Source organism: Balaenoptera musculus, chromosome 1 (genome assembly GCF_009873245.2).
Source record: "Balaenoptera musculus isolate JJ_BM4_2016_0621 chromosome 1, mBalMus1.pri.v3, whole genome shotgun sequence".
Taxonomy (NCBI): domain Eukaryota; kingdom Metazoa; phylum Chordata; class Mammalia; order Artiodactyla; family Balaenopteridae; genus Balaenoptera; species Balaenoptera musculus.
This window is the reverse complement of record NC_045785.1, coordinates 14,756,363-14,770,483: the sequence shown is the minus strand read 5'-3', so window position 1 is coordinate 14,770,483 and position 14,121 is coordinate 14,756,363. Positions and strand designations below refer to the sequence as shown.

The 14,121-nt window shown below is 46.9% G+C and overlaps 1 protein-coding gene across 4 annotated transcripts in view; it reads left to right on the top strand.

Moving 5' to 3' along the window:
• The window catches only part of CAPZB (capping actin protein of muscle Z-line subunit beta), a 138,630-nt gene that overhangs the window by 58,624 nt on the left and 65,885 nt on the right, over window positions 1-14,121 (top strand). For all 4 annotated transcript variants that reach the window (XM_036856699.1, XM_036856689.1, XM_036856680.1 and 1 more), the window contains exon 2: window positions 5,023-5,112. In XM_036856699.1, the coding sequence (XP_036712594.1) occupies window positions 5,023-5,112 (90 nt within the window). The remainder of the gene's footprint in view (window positions 1-5,022; window positions 5,113-14,121) is intronic.

The window sequence follows — 14,121 nt, the reverse complement described above, 5'->3', positions numbered from 1 at the left end:
TTATCTTGGCTAATAAGAAAGAAAGCCTTGCTATGTTGGTTTAAAATACAGACATACACACACACGCACACTGTGCATGTGTGTGTGTGTATCTAAATAACAGTTCAGTATTGCTGGGTTTTGAGCATCCTAGGTAGTCCCCTTGGACTTGCTTCCCCTCCCTTACCATCATTCTATTTCTGGGGCCACTCATGTTGTTCTATGTAGCTGTGGACCATCCATGTTTTCTTCATTCTCTTGTGCTATTTCCCGTTTGGGACCCTCAGGATTTGGGATGACCCCCCCCCCGCCACCCTGCCAAGCCAAGGGCTCCAGTTAACTCTAATTTTAACTTTTCACAAGCTGTCATTAAGCTTTCCCATGTTGCTTGGCTTATGGGAAGCTTTTAGTCATTTTCTTATTTAATGCTAGTTAGACATCCTTAGCCTTAGAAATTTATAGTGAATATTTCCTATTAAGATTGTTGGGATTAATGCAAAATACAAGTTAGACCATTTTGCAGTAGTATTTTAGTGCTTTCAACACAATCCAGTCAGAGGACTGTCCAGAAGGAAGCCTTCATGCTACCGGCACCCTTGAGGGGTGCGGCCGTGGTCAGCGTATTGGGGCTGGGGGCATGTGAACAGGCTCCTTGGAAGGGTTAAAATAGTGTCTTCTCATGTTGACCTTCTCTGGTCAAGTTACGACTTTCCTTTTCCTAGATAACATACTATACTCAGTTTCTAGTTAATCCCTTCTGAACATCCCACTGTGTTCTGGATTAAAGATTCAGTGTAGCTAGGCTTATATCTAAAATTTTTTTCTAGTTCTCAGGAGTATTGTTAATATCCAGTTGAGACACTTTCCAAAGACCAGCTGTTTTTAGGGTTACAGGTAGTCTGTGAGTTAGAACCGTATGTAAAATGTTCTGTGCCGTTTTTTGGGGCCTTATCTTTGACCAGAGTCTGGGAGTCTGTAGTCCCCAAAACAATCCTTTTAAACCAAGGTTTCTCCAGCTTGGCTCTGCTGACATTTGGGCCAGGTTGTTGGGGTCTGTCCTGTACATCGCAGATGTTTTGAAGCATCCCTGGCCCCTACCCGTTAGATGCCAGTAGCTGCCTTTCCAGACAGTGATGACAACCGAAAACGTCCCCGTACATTCCACATGTTCCTGCGGGTTGGTGGGGAGGGCAAAATCGATCCCAGTTGAGAAACACTAATTCACACCTTTGAAAAAAAGAAAAATGACTTGATTTTTTTTAAAGCAGTTTTAGGTTCAAAGCAAAATTGAGCAGAAGGTACAGAGATTTCCCATATACTTTGTGCCCCCCACACATGGATAATCTCTCCCACTATCAGCATCCCCTACGAGAGTTACAATTGATGAATCTACACTGACGTCATAATCACTCAAAATCCATAGTTTTCATTAGGGTTCGCTCTTGGTGTTGTATTCTATGGGTTTGGACAAATTTAAAATGACACATACCCACCATTATATATAGTATTATATAGTGTAGTTTCACTGCCCTAAAAATCCTCTGTGCTGTGCCTACTCTGATCCCTCTCTCCCTTCCGTCCCCTGGCAACCACTGATTTTGTTACTGTCTCTATAGTTTTGTCTTTTCCAGAATGTCATATAGCTGGACTCACATAGAGTATGTAGCCTTTTCAGATTGGTTTCTTTCACTTAGTGGTAGACATTTAAGCTTCCTCCACATCTTTTCATGGTTTGATAACATTCCCTTGTCTGGATGCACCACAGTTTCTTTATCCATTCACTTACTGAAGGCATCTTGACTGTTTCCAAGTTTTGGCAGTTATGAATAAAGCTGCCATAAACTGTTGTGGGCAGGTTTTTGTGTGGACATTAGTTTTCCTCCTTCCTCCCTCCGTCCCTCCCTCCCTCCCTCCCTTCCTCCCTTCCATCCATCCTTCCTTCCTCTGCACCGGGTCTTAATTGCGGCATGCGAACTCTTAGTTACGGCATGTGGGATCTAGTTCCCTGACCAGGGATCGAACCCGGGCGCCCTGCATTGGGAGCATGGAGTCTTAGCCACTGGCCACCAGGGAAGTTCCTGGACATTAGTTTTCAACTACTCTGGGTAAACACCAAGGAGCGTGATTGCTGGATTGTGTGGTAGGGGTATGCTTAGTTTTGTAAGAAACTGCCAAACTGTCTTTGGAAGTGGCTGTGCCATTTTGCATCCCACCAGAGTTACTGTTGCACCACCTGCTTTTCAGCTTTTGGCGTTAACAGAATTCTGGATTTCATTCATTCTAATAGATGTGTAATGGCATCTCATTTTAATTTGTATTTCTCTCATGACGTGATGTTGAGTGTCTTTTCATGTGCTTATTTGCCATCTGTATATCTTCTTTGGTGAGATGTCTGTTAAGGTCTTTGGCCCATTAGTTTACACCTTTTAAGTAGTTTGACTTGAATCATTTAGGGTTTTCTCTTCTTGCACGGCCAAGGGAGCACATAGCTGTTTATGGAGTTTGAATACCTAGCTCCAGATGAGAGCAACAGGAAAGATTTCTGGGTTGGGTCGAGTGGGGCAAATGTTATAAAATACTTATATTTTAAAAATTAAAACACATGTTTGCACACATACACAGAAAACACTCCCAGTCAAATGCATACTACTGCATATTAAACAATTCACAGGTATTAATCAAATCATTCCAACAACCCTATGAAGTAGATACTATCCCCATTTTATGGATTATTGACCTTAAAAATAAAACAACCAGTTATTTTACCAGTAAAATGGATTTATTCAGGAATTGCAGAGAATTGCAATTCAGGGACGGAATAGCAGAGACTATAGGCAAGTCCAGAAAACAAAGGAGAGGAACATTACTTTATAGAGAAAAACAAAGTTGGGGTGGGGGTGGTTGCTTAGAAGGAATGTCCATCAGAGGAAGGCGAGAGTTCAGGGTGGTGATGGCTTCCCATTGCCTGGGCTCGCTGCTGGATAAGGAGAAATCTTCTTTCCTCCTGCTGGCAATACAAGGTCCCTCTCTTCCGGTTGGGGTGTGTAATTGATGCCTAGTGCTGGTGCTCGAGAGCTCCCCCTTCTGGCCTCCTGCCTCCATTTTAAACTATCTTTTTTTTTTTTTTTTTTTTTAATTAATTTATTTATTTATGGCTGTGTTGGGTCTTCGTTTCTGTGCTAGGGCTTTCTCTAGTTGTGGCAAGCGGGGGCCACTCTTCATCGCGGTGCGCGGGCCTCTCACTATCGCGGCCTCTCTTTGTTGCGGAGCACAGGCTCCAGACGCGCAGGCTCAGCAATTGTGCCTGCCTCCATTTTAAATGTGGTTTCCTTTATTCGGTTTCACAGGATAAATAGAGGTTCCTGGAGGTTAAGAAATTTGCCCAAGGTTATAAGTTAATGAATGGCAGAACAGAGCACTGAATATAAGTCTCTCTAGTGTCAAATCAGTTTATCTGTGTTCTTGACACTAGAAGTGGTGTTAAAATGTCTTCCCATGTCAGCTGGCCAGACCCATGTCCCCGTGGCCTTGGCTGGCATAGAAGGCACGGCACAAGTAGGGAATACCTGGTTGCTAGAATGTTTCACTAAGCAAAACAAGTGCTGTAAGGTTTCTGGAGTGTGTGTGTGTTTCTCTGCAGGGTATAGCCAGTTTGTTGTGTGTCCCAGAATAAATTGTCACTGATAACCATCTTGAGCAGGGGACAGGTCTTTTGTTTTTGTTTTCTTTTTCAAAAACAGCCTGCTGTATGTGCCACATGGATTACCTGGGAGTGAGACTGCTTCCAGTTAACTTATGTGTTATGTGTTACGTCTCTGGTGTATACAAAGTGGGTCCTTGCGTCCCACAGCCTGTTTGTGGTTGATGTACCTTGAAGTGCAGATGGTTGGATCAAAGGTTATATTTCATTACCGCCAAATGTGGCATTTCCAGGATTACCTTGTATACTTTATAAAGATTCTTAAGCGTGTTGATTTAGGGCTTTCAGAAGTCCTGAGATTGGTCTGAGCAGAGCAGATTCAGGATACAAATCAGATAGTGCCTCTGGTTGGTTGTGTTGCGGGCTCCACCTGCCTTACTTGCACTTCTTAGCGTTGCATGCAGTGGTCTTCATCATTTTCCTGGGCCCACCTTTCCCACCTTATTTGTGGTTGCTCCTCTTGAGCCTCTGGCCTTCCTTCTGTGTTACAGCCCACTGTACACTGAATCAATACTTTGCACCCTACCAGACTCTCTACCGGTCTCACCCCCACTCAGTTCCTTCCTTCCTCTCTCCATTACTTATTGCATGTTTATGGTGACTGGCACGTGGTGGCTCTCACTAAACATCTGCAGCATGAATATTAAATGAAGAGATTATTGTGAGAACGAGAGCAGTCTTTATCCTCCCGGGCCCCTGCGGCAGCACTGACCCCGATGTACGCACTTGTTGTTCACTTTGCCAGCGAGAGCGAGCTCTCGACTGTAGGTGTTTTAGGTCTTGGTCTGTTTTGCCCGGGCCTGGCACCTGGGAAGATGGGCCCAGCCTCAGTAGAATGACTGAAGCACTTAAAGATTTGTGCACATCTTGCCGCTTGTTCTTTGCCTGGCTTTGTCCCTGGCTTGGAGCTCATCAAGGAACCTGGCCAGGTGACATTTCCTGACGTTCATGTCCAGGTTACAGCAAAGAACAGTGCCTAACCTGCTCCTCAAGCCTGCTCACTGCAGAACCACTTGGGAGTTAATACATCTGCTGGTCTGGAGAGCTGCTGAAGGAAGTTGGTGAGGCTTTGAGACGTGGACTGAGCAAGGCAGCTTTCCAAACTCTCCAGCCCACTTCCACATGCTTGACTGTTTTTTGGATGCCTCCACTTGAGACAGACACTGCCATCCGGGAGGGACTGGCTAGTCTCCCCCCGGGAGCCGTGCCAGAGGGCCCGCTGCAGACCTCTTTGGTCTCAGGGTACCTGGGCAAGCTGCAGCTGCCGGAATGCTTTTGAAAAGGGGGTTTTTGGTGTTTCTACTGGCAAAATGACTCAGACACTCCTGTTTCTCCTTTGACAGAGTGATCAGCAGCTGGACTGTGCCTTGGACTTGATGAGGCGCCTGCCTCCACAGCAAATCGAGAAAAACCTCAGCGACCTGATAGACCTGGTATGTGCCTTGTTCGTATGGTTTTATTTGGGGCTGGGGCTCGTACTAGATTGCTTTTGTGTACCCTTTTCCACACACAATTCAGATCACACAAGAAACCGCCTCTGTCTCCAACTAGACACCACCACTGGGTTATGAGATTCCTCCAGAGAGGAGATGGGTTTCCTATGATTGTCATTCTTTCAGTGCCACCTATGTAAATCAAGCCCAAGATAGGAGCTCTGAAGTTGATACTACCTGTCCCTTTCCCCCAGCTGCCTTCTTTTCACTTTTAGAAGCTTACCTTTAGGCATAGGGAAGAAGAGGCCACACATATCCAGCAGGTGTTCAGCAGGGCCTGGTTCCAGGCTTTACCAGTCTCTTTGCCATTGTGGAAGTTTCTCCAGCCAAAGCAGTACAAAAATCTAGCCTCTCAAATGCCTTGGTGGCTTCACTTCTATCTTGAAATGGCATAAAACACAAAAATGGGCTTTTTAAGAGCTCATCACATCTATTTTTTAAAATATTTATTTGTTTATTCATGCATATATATGGAATGATTGGTCTCAAAATGATGCCAGAGATTAACTGGTACCATAATGTTATTTGAAAATGTTCAGAGTATTCACAAACACCTATAAAGCTATGGTAAATAATGAAAAGAAGTAAAATAAAATCAGGCCCCAAGAGCCAGCCGAGTTAGTAGATCATTTGGCCGGTGAGTTCTGGCTCCGGGTCGGAACCGGAGCCCTCCCAGGTCGTCCTCTGTTCTTTTCACTGTGTCCCCCATCTTCTTGGATGGAATTATCAATTGCCAACCATTGCTCATCAACTAGATATCTTTTAAAATAGTAGCTTGAAAACTTGTTCATATGCTGTAGTGATACATTTAGTTTTGTTGTATTCATTCAAAACAGTTTCACTAGGGGAAAACGTTACTACAGGAGACTCATGTCATTCACAGATGAGACTCTCCGCAGCAGTCTGCAAGGTCCACTGTGCAACTATTTGTGTATTTTTAGAGACACAGACTCCCAACGAGAGGCAGCTCTGTGAACAGAGTGAGCCTGTGGATGGAGTTGTGAACTTGCTTGCCTTTCCATGTAATAATTCAGGAAATGAGGCGGAGGAGGTTTCTCAAGGTAAATAGCCCTGATGAGAAAGCCAGCTACAGGTGCTTGTGATGGAATCACTGAAGCTATCTGCCCAGCCGTTTTAGATGACTGTTAAAGAACAGAGTGCTGAATTGTGATGCAAGCGAACCCACCAAATGCTCGGAATCGGGGGGGTGGGGGGGGGAGAATGCCACACCCAGAGGCCCGGGGGGCGACGTAGATGGCTGAAGTGGCCTTGATGTAAAAAAGAGGTCTGGCCGGCAGGCCCTTTGCTCCTGTCACTTCTTGCCCTGTGGGGTCTGATTCTCTGTGGCTTGTTCTCAGATTTTTCTGGAGGTGCCGTACATACATTTGGAGTTTTACGTGAAAGATCCTAATTTTTAAACATTGGCTCAGACATTGGATGGTCGTGTGAAACGTGAGTCAGAGAAACAGTCTCTGTTGGGAAATGATGGAATATAAAGTTGGATGGGTAGGAGGTGTCCTTGGAAGTCGGCAGGAGGGCTTGGATTTGATGTGGAATTGTTGCCGTCAGCCCACGTCCTGCACTTTGGACACGGCGTGCTGTGCTAAGCGTTTTCCTTGCGTGGCCTCATTTAACTCTCAGCGATCCTGTCAGGTAGCACCGCAAGACGCAGCCTGGGAAGTGCGGTGTGGCTTGTTTTTCTTGGTTGGAGAGTTTTGGTTGAGCAAATGCGGAAGTGGGTGGGCAGAAGCCGTGGGTAGGATCAGGCCCCTAACCTGGTCAGCTGCAGAGGCTGATGCTGCTTTCCCACTGAGCACGACAGTGTGCCCGGCTGCGTTTAAATTTAGTTTGCCAATTTAGTTATTACTGTATTTTAGAAATAGACCAAGAACAGAAGTAAGAGATGAGCAAATTTTTCTCGGTAGAGTCTTCTTGGCGTTTCACAGGCTATTTTGTTCTTATGGCAACTGAAGTGTTTTCCTGTAGCTGTGTCGCTTCTCTGTGACTCGCTCGTCACTGTTGCAGGGATGTGTGTGTAGCTACTTCTGTGGAAACCTGGTCAGCTGGTATACCAATTGCTGTCTATACCAATTTTACTTGGGCTCAGCAGGGAAATTACAGCATTGATGGTGAATGAAAGAGCCGTCCTTCACCTTGGCCAGATAATACTGGGTGAGAGAATCGTCCTGAGGGTTTAGTTTGCAGGAGGACACTTAGACCCAGGTTGACATCCCGCACTGTATCTGTCCCTGATGTGCGATGTGTAGTATGTGACATCCCAGAGATTACTGTCAGAGTGTGCTGTTTTCCCACTTGTAACGTTGTCATCTGTAGAATGTGACTGGAGAGGGGATGGAGGCAGATGTAGGTTGTGGGGTCGACGGCTCCCGTTTGTTGAACACCTGCTATGTTCTCTGGACTGAGCTGGATGCTGCTGTTTGTGTTATTTATCATTTCATCTAGTTTTCACAGTACCCCTCTAATGCACGTAAGACCACTGCACCTTTATTGGATGCTGTAGACTCTGAGGAAGAAGCAGGGTGGTACTCTGGCCAACCAAGCAGCACGGGGAATCCTCCTGCCGGGATAACTGCTGGGTACCTTTAGGTCGAATCACTTACACTCAGAGCAACAGATTAAATATGGTGTGTCTCCCTCATCTGTCTGTCTTTCCTGTTTGGGGGGAAAATGTTAAATAATTTAATTCATTTCTAATCTGAAATATTTAAAACATAGATGTATTATGGAAAATAATTTAAAGTTCACATAATTAAAAGAAAACCGGAGACTTGAAAGACGTTCCCTCCTTTGAGCCGGGCCACTCAGACTGCGCAGTTCGCTCTGGTCCGCTGCTTCCTGGAGGACCTGGGAGGTACTGACTTCCCTTCGCCAGGTTGTACGGGACCCGCCTTGGGGCCCCATCTACCTCCAGAGGCTGAGCAAGAGGCCATGATGGATTCCCATCGTCCAGGATGGGCTGGGGAGTTGGCATTCTCATTAATTTTTAAATTTGAAGTATGATGAGTGTCGAAATGGAAATGGAGCCTGACTTTTCACTGAATTAGGGTCTGGTAAGGCGTGGCCTCGTTAAAACTATATTGACATGCTTCTAAAAGCCACTTGAGGCCCCTGCTGTGCACTGTAATGCATAAGGAGCATCTGGGTTGGTTTTGTAGTCCTGGAAATTACTCCTTTGAATGTTTTTCTTTCATCACTGCTATTTTTCTTCCATTTTCCCTGGGAATGACTGATTTTCCTTTTGTTCTGTTTTTTGTTGTTGTTTCTTTTAAACTGGATTTGCAAAATTCTTCCATTCCTGTAAGAGTCAGTTCGTGCTGAGTGTACTGCTGTGGCTCTGAAGTCCACTTGTAGTTTTAGTTCCTTCCCAAAACTGTAATTTTAGGAAACTTGCCCTGTCACGGGTCTCCTAGAAGCAGTGCATCCGGACCTTTGTTCCGTGTAATCTGGGATCAGTCAGACGTTTTCAGAGCCGCTAACGCGCTGGCCCAGTGCACAGCACTGCCGTCACTCCTCCCGCGCTCACCTGCCGCAAGTAATGACGGGGAGGTGGAGGTGGTTTTCACGCAAAGTCTCCCATTCTGAGACTGACAAGAATGTCCAGATTTGCCAGCAAACCCCATGAAGGGGAACGGCCTCGCTTAGACGTCGGCGCCAGAGAAAATGTGGGGAACTTTTCCGGTCCACCAGTGGTCCAATTACAGGGGAGTATTAAAGAGAAATGCGGCGTATGCTTGGCAGCTAGGCCGAGGCAGCCCAATTTATCGTGCCAGATCGGTTTTCTTTTCTCTTTCTTCTTTCCACTGTCAGAGCTCTCGCTGCGTGGGATTAGGATGCGTGCTCTGATTGGTGGGAAATGACCTTCCTTTGCAGATGGCCAGAACATCATTTTATTACATATTAATCCCATTGTGCTAGAGTGAAGCCAGCCGAAATCCGTTGTTAAGCTGTTTCAGAAATACCCACAGGTCCATGTGGGCCAAGAATCATATGACGTTAAGATGCTCCCTCGGCTTCCTAAACTTTGACCTTCTATGGCTTTACTCTGCACACTGGCAGCAAGAGCCAAAACTTTTCTCCGCTGGGGTGTATTTTGAGCCCTGCGCTGAGGAAGGAGTTTGTTTCTGCAAATTGGCACCCAGCAGGCCGCCGTCCTTTGCCTTTTTAAGAGCAAACCAAAAATAGACCTAAATCTGTTTAACCAAGTGGAAAAGTCTTTGCTTGCAAACGTTGGTCACTTCATTTTTTAATTCCTTCTCTCTGCTTTGCTTATAGCCCCCCGAAGATCCAGCTCTTGGGCGTCCCCCAACGGGAGGGAAAGCACCCAGGCCGTCCCGCCAGGCCTGTGGGTTAGAGGTGGAAGAGCCATCCTGATGCTCTGACCAGGGAGTTGAGAACTTGATCGGTTTTCATTTCAGCATAGTTCTTTTTAGCAACCAGAATTGCCCTCCAGAAATAGAAAGGGCCAGCCTCGGCAGTGCCAGTACTTTGAACAGCTCGCAGAAACTGTCCACCTGTAGGTAGTGCAAGGTCCGCAGGGAGATTACCACTTGACAGACTAGAAGGCTGGCGTGCACGGGGAGCACCTAGACGTGGGGGATCCTGAACCAGTGAGTGGAGACCTCCAGCTGGTGCTGCCAAGACCTGCTCCCCGTGCGGGAAGCAGGCCGTGGAGCCAGGCTCACACACCTTTGTGACTGAAATTGAGGCTGATGTTATTATTTAACAGTCATTAATATCATTGATTATCTATCTCATCTCTGCTAAGCATTGTTAGTTTCCAGTCCCTAACAGCTGAACCTAGGAAATGTGGAACTGATTTTCCCAGTGATAGCTGTGTGGAGTAAAACTCACAACTCAAACTCAGTTCTGTCCCCAGAGGATGAAGATGTGCTGGGCCTGGGGACCTTAAGGCCAGACGTGATCTGGTTCTTCTGTGGTCAAGAGGGACCAGGCCCGTGTTTTCTTCTTGCCTGGCTTCCCAGTTACCGTCACCGTTTAAAATAGTCTCGTACCAGCATGTTTTCCTCCTTTGTTTCAAAGACAGCATTTAAAATGTCTTCTTTTTGAAGAGGTCTTAGACTAAATAGGTGAAAAGTGAGTGGATTCAGTCAACGTTTACTGAGCACCTCCTATGACTCCGACACAGTGCTCGACCCGGGAAGAAGTGCAGCCTTTCTTCCTCGTCTTCTCTTCCACAGGGAAAAAAAATGCAGGGATCCTAGAGCTTGATCCGTGATAAAGCAGCTAGGCCAAGGACCCCTTGGCTGGGTCCTCTCAGCCCTTGGGTCTGGACCAGCTAATCAGCTCTGAGGACAGCTGTCAAGAGTTGCAGAACTGAGTTATTCTTCCTACAAGCATTTAACATCTCCCTGTGCCAGACACCATTCTGGGTGCCGGGGGTACGAGATGAAAGGCCTGGCTCCGCAGAGCTGACGTTTAGTGGGGAATTCAGGCAAGATTTTCTGGAAGGCGGAAGGCTTGGCCACGCCAGCTTTGCACGCTGTATCTCCCTCACAGATCACAGCAGGCACGATTATTTGTCTTCACTTCTGCGTAGAAGTAGTCTCGGCTCTCCGGTGAGTTTCGCCCTCCCTTCTGTCTCCTTGCTGGCCACCTTCCCCCTGGCCCCTTACTGTTTCTCAGATTCTTTTCCCAAAGCATTCCTGACAAAGTATTCCTGACAAGAGCAAACACTTATCTTTGGAGTTTTGAGGGCAAAGCCAAAAGTGGCTGCCTCTAGCAGAGAATTTTATGTTTTGTCTTTTTAAAAAAGAATTGCATTCCAGTTCATAACATGCCCACATGCAAGACATTTTAACATAAAAAGAATGCTTTCTTCACCGAAGCCTCGAGTCCAGTTGGCGCTCCAGGAAGTAGGGCACTCCATCCCCACGCCCTGGTGCCCTGGGACCTCGTTGGAGATGCTCAGCCGGGCTTTGTGACCGGGCCTGCCCACGGCGTTTCGTTTCCCTGCTGCCGGCCCCTGGGAGCCGAGGGGAGAGGGGCTTCCGACCCTGGGGCCAGGGCTCTGTAGGCACGCCAGGCCCAGGCGAGCAGGGGGCCTTCGCTGGCACCTGGCAAGTTCCCTGTGGGTTTCTGTTGGAGGTGGGAGCGCTTGGCTTCCACTCTTGCATTTGTGGTGGGGTCTACAGGGAAGTTTTCTCCCCCAGGCCAGATGTTGTCTCTGGAGCAGGCGTAGGGCAATGGATGGAATAGTCGGTAATTATGCAGGGACCCCTGAAAACAGTCTGTCGCACTGATGTTTCTGAGCTCGTTCTGAGCTTTCCTATAGGCGACTGTGCTGCAGTTCCGGTTTTACAGGGCCAAAAAGCATTCCGGCCAAGGGCCCCCAGCAGTATTTTAATGAACTCCATTCCTTGGAACGTTGTGGTGAGCCTTTTCATGCAAACGTTTTGCTCCTTGAATGGACTGCAGCTGTAGTGACTGAAGCAAGGCCGAGGGAGAAAGCGGACCCCGGACTCAGGGTGCTGGACCGGCCCTCTGTTCCCCACCCAGGGTGTCTCTGCGGAGGGCGGTGGCCTTTCACGACCCCAGCCTGTTGCTGAGGCGAGGACTCTGCCACCTGATGGTGATTTATGTCAAGGTGGCACTAGGCAGCCCTTCTAAACTAGGACTAAATGTCATGATTTGCTTAGAAAGAGGAAATGGGGCTTCCTGGGGGGCCCTCACCCGACCCCCCCCATAGATATGGCCGGAAGTTATTTGAAATTCTGATGAGTTCTGTTATATGCAGAATAATAGACCCTCATTTGATCCAGTTAAGGAGGACGTGGATTGCCTCCTGACCATGCAGTCCAGACCTGTTAAAACTTGAAACCGAGTGAATAAAGGAGAAGAGTACAGGGTCATTTGCTTTCTTGTGTGCGTGTGTTCCTCGGGGAGCAGAGGCGGCTTTGCTCCCGGAGACTGTCCTGAGCACTCTAGAACAGTCGAGGCAGATTACCCACTATGGCTGCAGGCTTGAAATTCTCCAGAGCTAGGAAATTTGAAAGTTAGTTGTCTCCCATCCCCTTTAATGTCAGCCACCCAGTAGTATGCTTTTGTTATTTTTCATAGGATATTATAGAGCTCAAAATAAAAATTATTTTTTGTTGGGTCTCAGATTTAGAGTTTGCTTCTCCCCTCTTTTCATTCTTCATAAAATCTTTTTCACTGGATGACATAAGAAAATGAATTGCTTTCATGGAGATCCATCAAATGTCAGAAGCACTGATATATATGGGCTTCGTTATTAATACATTTTATCCATTACCTTGTTTAATCTCCACGGCCGCTCTGTGAAGCGAGTGGCGGAGGGGGGTCCCCTTTTGTAGATGAAACTGAGAATGTTCCGGCACCCCATGAGTCCCATACCTGATCCGTGACCGAGAGTAGAGTCTTGTCTGTTGAATTGCTGTCTTTAAAAATGAAAACATCACAGTATGTCATTTCTCATAGGTCCTGCTAGGGCCAGACTGTCTTCTAAGGTGAAACTATAAAAGACATTTGTGATGGGGGCAGGGTAGGCACCGTGGAACTTGTTAGGTACCTCAGGAAAAAAGACGTGTAGACTCTCTCTTCTCTCTCTCCTGCTATGAAGACCTTTCAGAGTTTGATGAGCAAAGGAGCAGCTGTGCCGAGGTGACTACCCCCACCCCCCAAAACACACACACACACACACACACACACACACACGGTGTGCACTGTGTGTGTTGGGGGGTGGCCTGCTCCTTACAAAAGCATGTTGCCCAAACCCAAGTAGTATGTCCCTATCTCTTCTTTCAGTTAATTAAGCCAATCTAAAAATTTTAGGAAAAGCAAGTTCTTGCACTGCAGGATCTAAAGGGATGGGTCAGGAAAGTGACTGCTTTTTTTTTTTTTTTTTTTTTTTTTAGTGACTGCTTTTAAATCGAATGTACCAAAGTCAGCATACACACCAGCATAAACCGGTTAGAATATATAAGGTGCCAGGGGATGGGAGGGCAAGATGCCACTTGTAACAGCAGAACAACATGCCACCTAGGAATAGGCTTCCCACAAGGCAAGTCGGCCAGGCGTGAATAGCCTGCACAGGTCGGAAGTAAGGGCAGAGCGGATGCGGTCCGAGAGCTCAGAAACAGGCCCCGGGGTGTAAGAACTTAGGGTGTATTACAAGTGATGGTCACGGTGCACTGCGAGGAAAGAATTGATTCTTCAGTAAAATTGCTGGAACAGCTAATAGTCTTGAAGGAAAACAAGCTGAATATCTATTGCACGGCATGTACTCATACTCCTGATGGATTAAGGAACTAATATTAAACGAACATGAAAGAATCAGAGGGAAAACGTCAATAACGTTTGATGTTGAGGTGGGGGGAGGCCTTTATAAGGCATAGAAGCTAATGCCGACGTGATGGCTTTGAAATATGCAAATTTAACTTAAAAGTTTAATCAAAAAAATGTTAAAAGGCAAAGAACAAACTCTGAAAAATACTTGTAGCCTCTGGCCAAGAATGTATCTCCTTATATCTTCAGAAAACACCTTCTGAGGTTGTTGCTGTCATCCGTCCCTACTAGGCGGAAGCAACAGCAGGGGCTTCGGCCACTTGTCCAAGGTCACCAGGTAGTGGTGGAGGAGCCAAGCTGTGAACCCAAGCAGCCCAGGGCCCTCAGCCGCTGTGCGCCGTTGCCTCCACTAATGAGAAAAGTAGGAATACTGTGTGGGACAGAGCAAGATGCACAGGGGAGGCCGTGCAAAGGCCTAATCCGCAAACAAAACAAGATAGGCTGGCTGGGAGAGTCTCCTTCACTGCTGACCCCTGTTTCTGCTCAGTGGATGGATTTTATTTCCTCCTGGAGGCAACTTACACTTTTCCCGACTTTCATGAAATTGGTCAGCTCACCTTGGTGTTGAGCCTCTTGAGGAACAAAGACAGCGAACAATTGAGG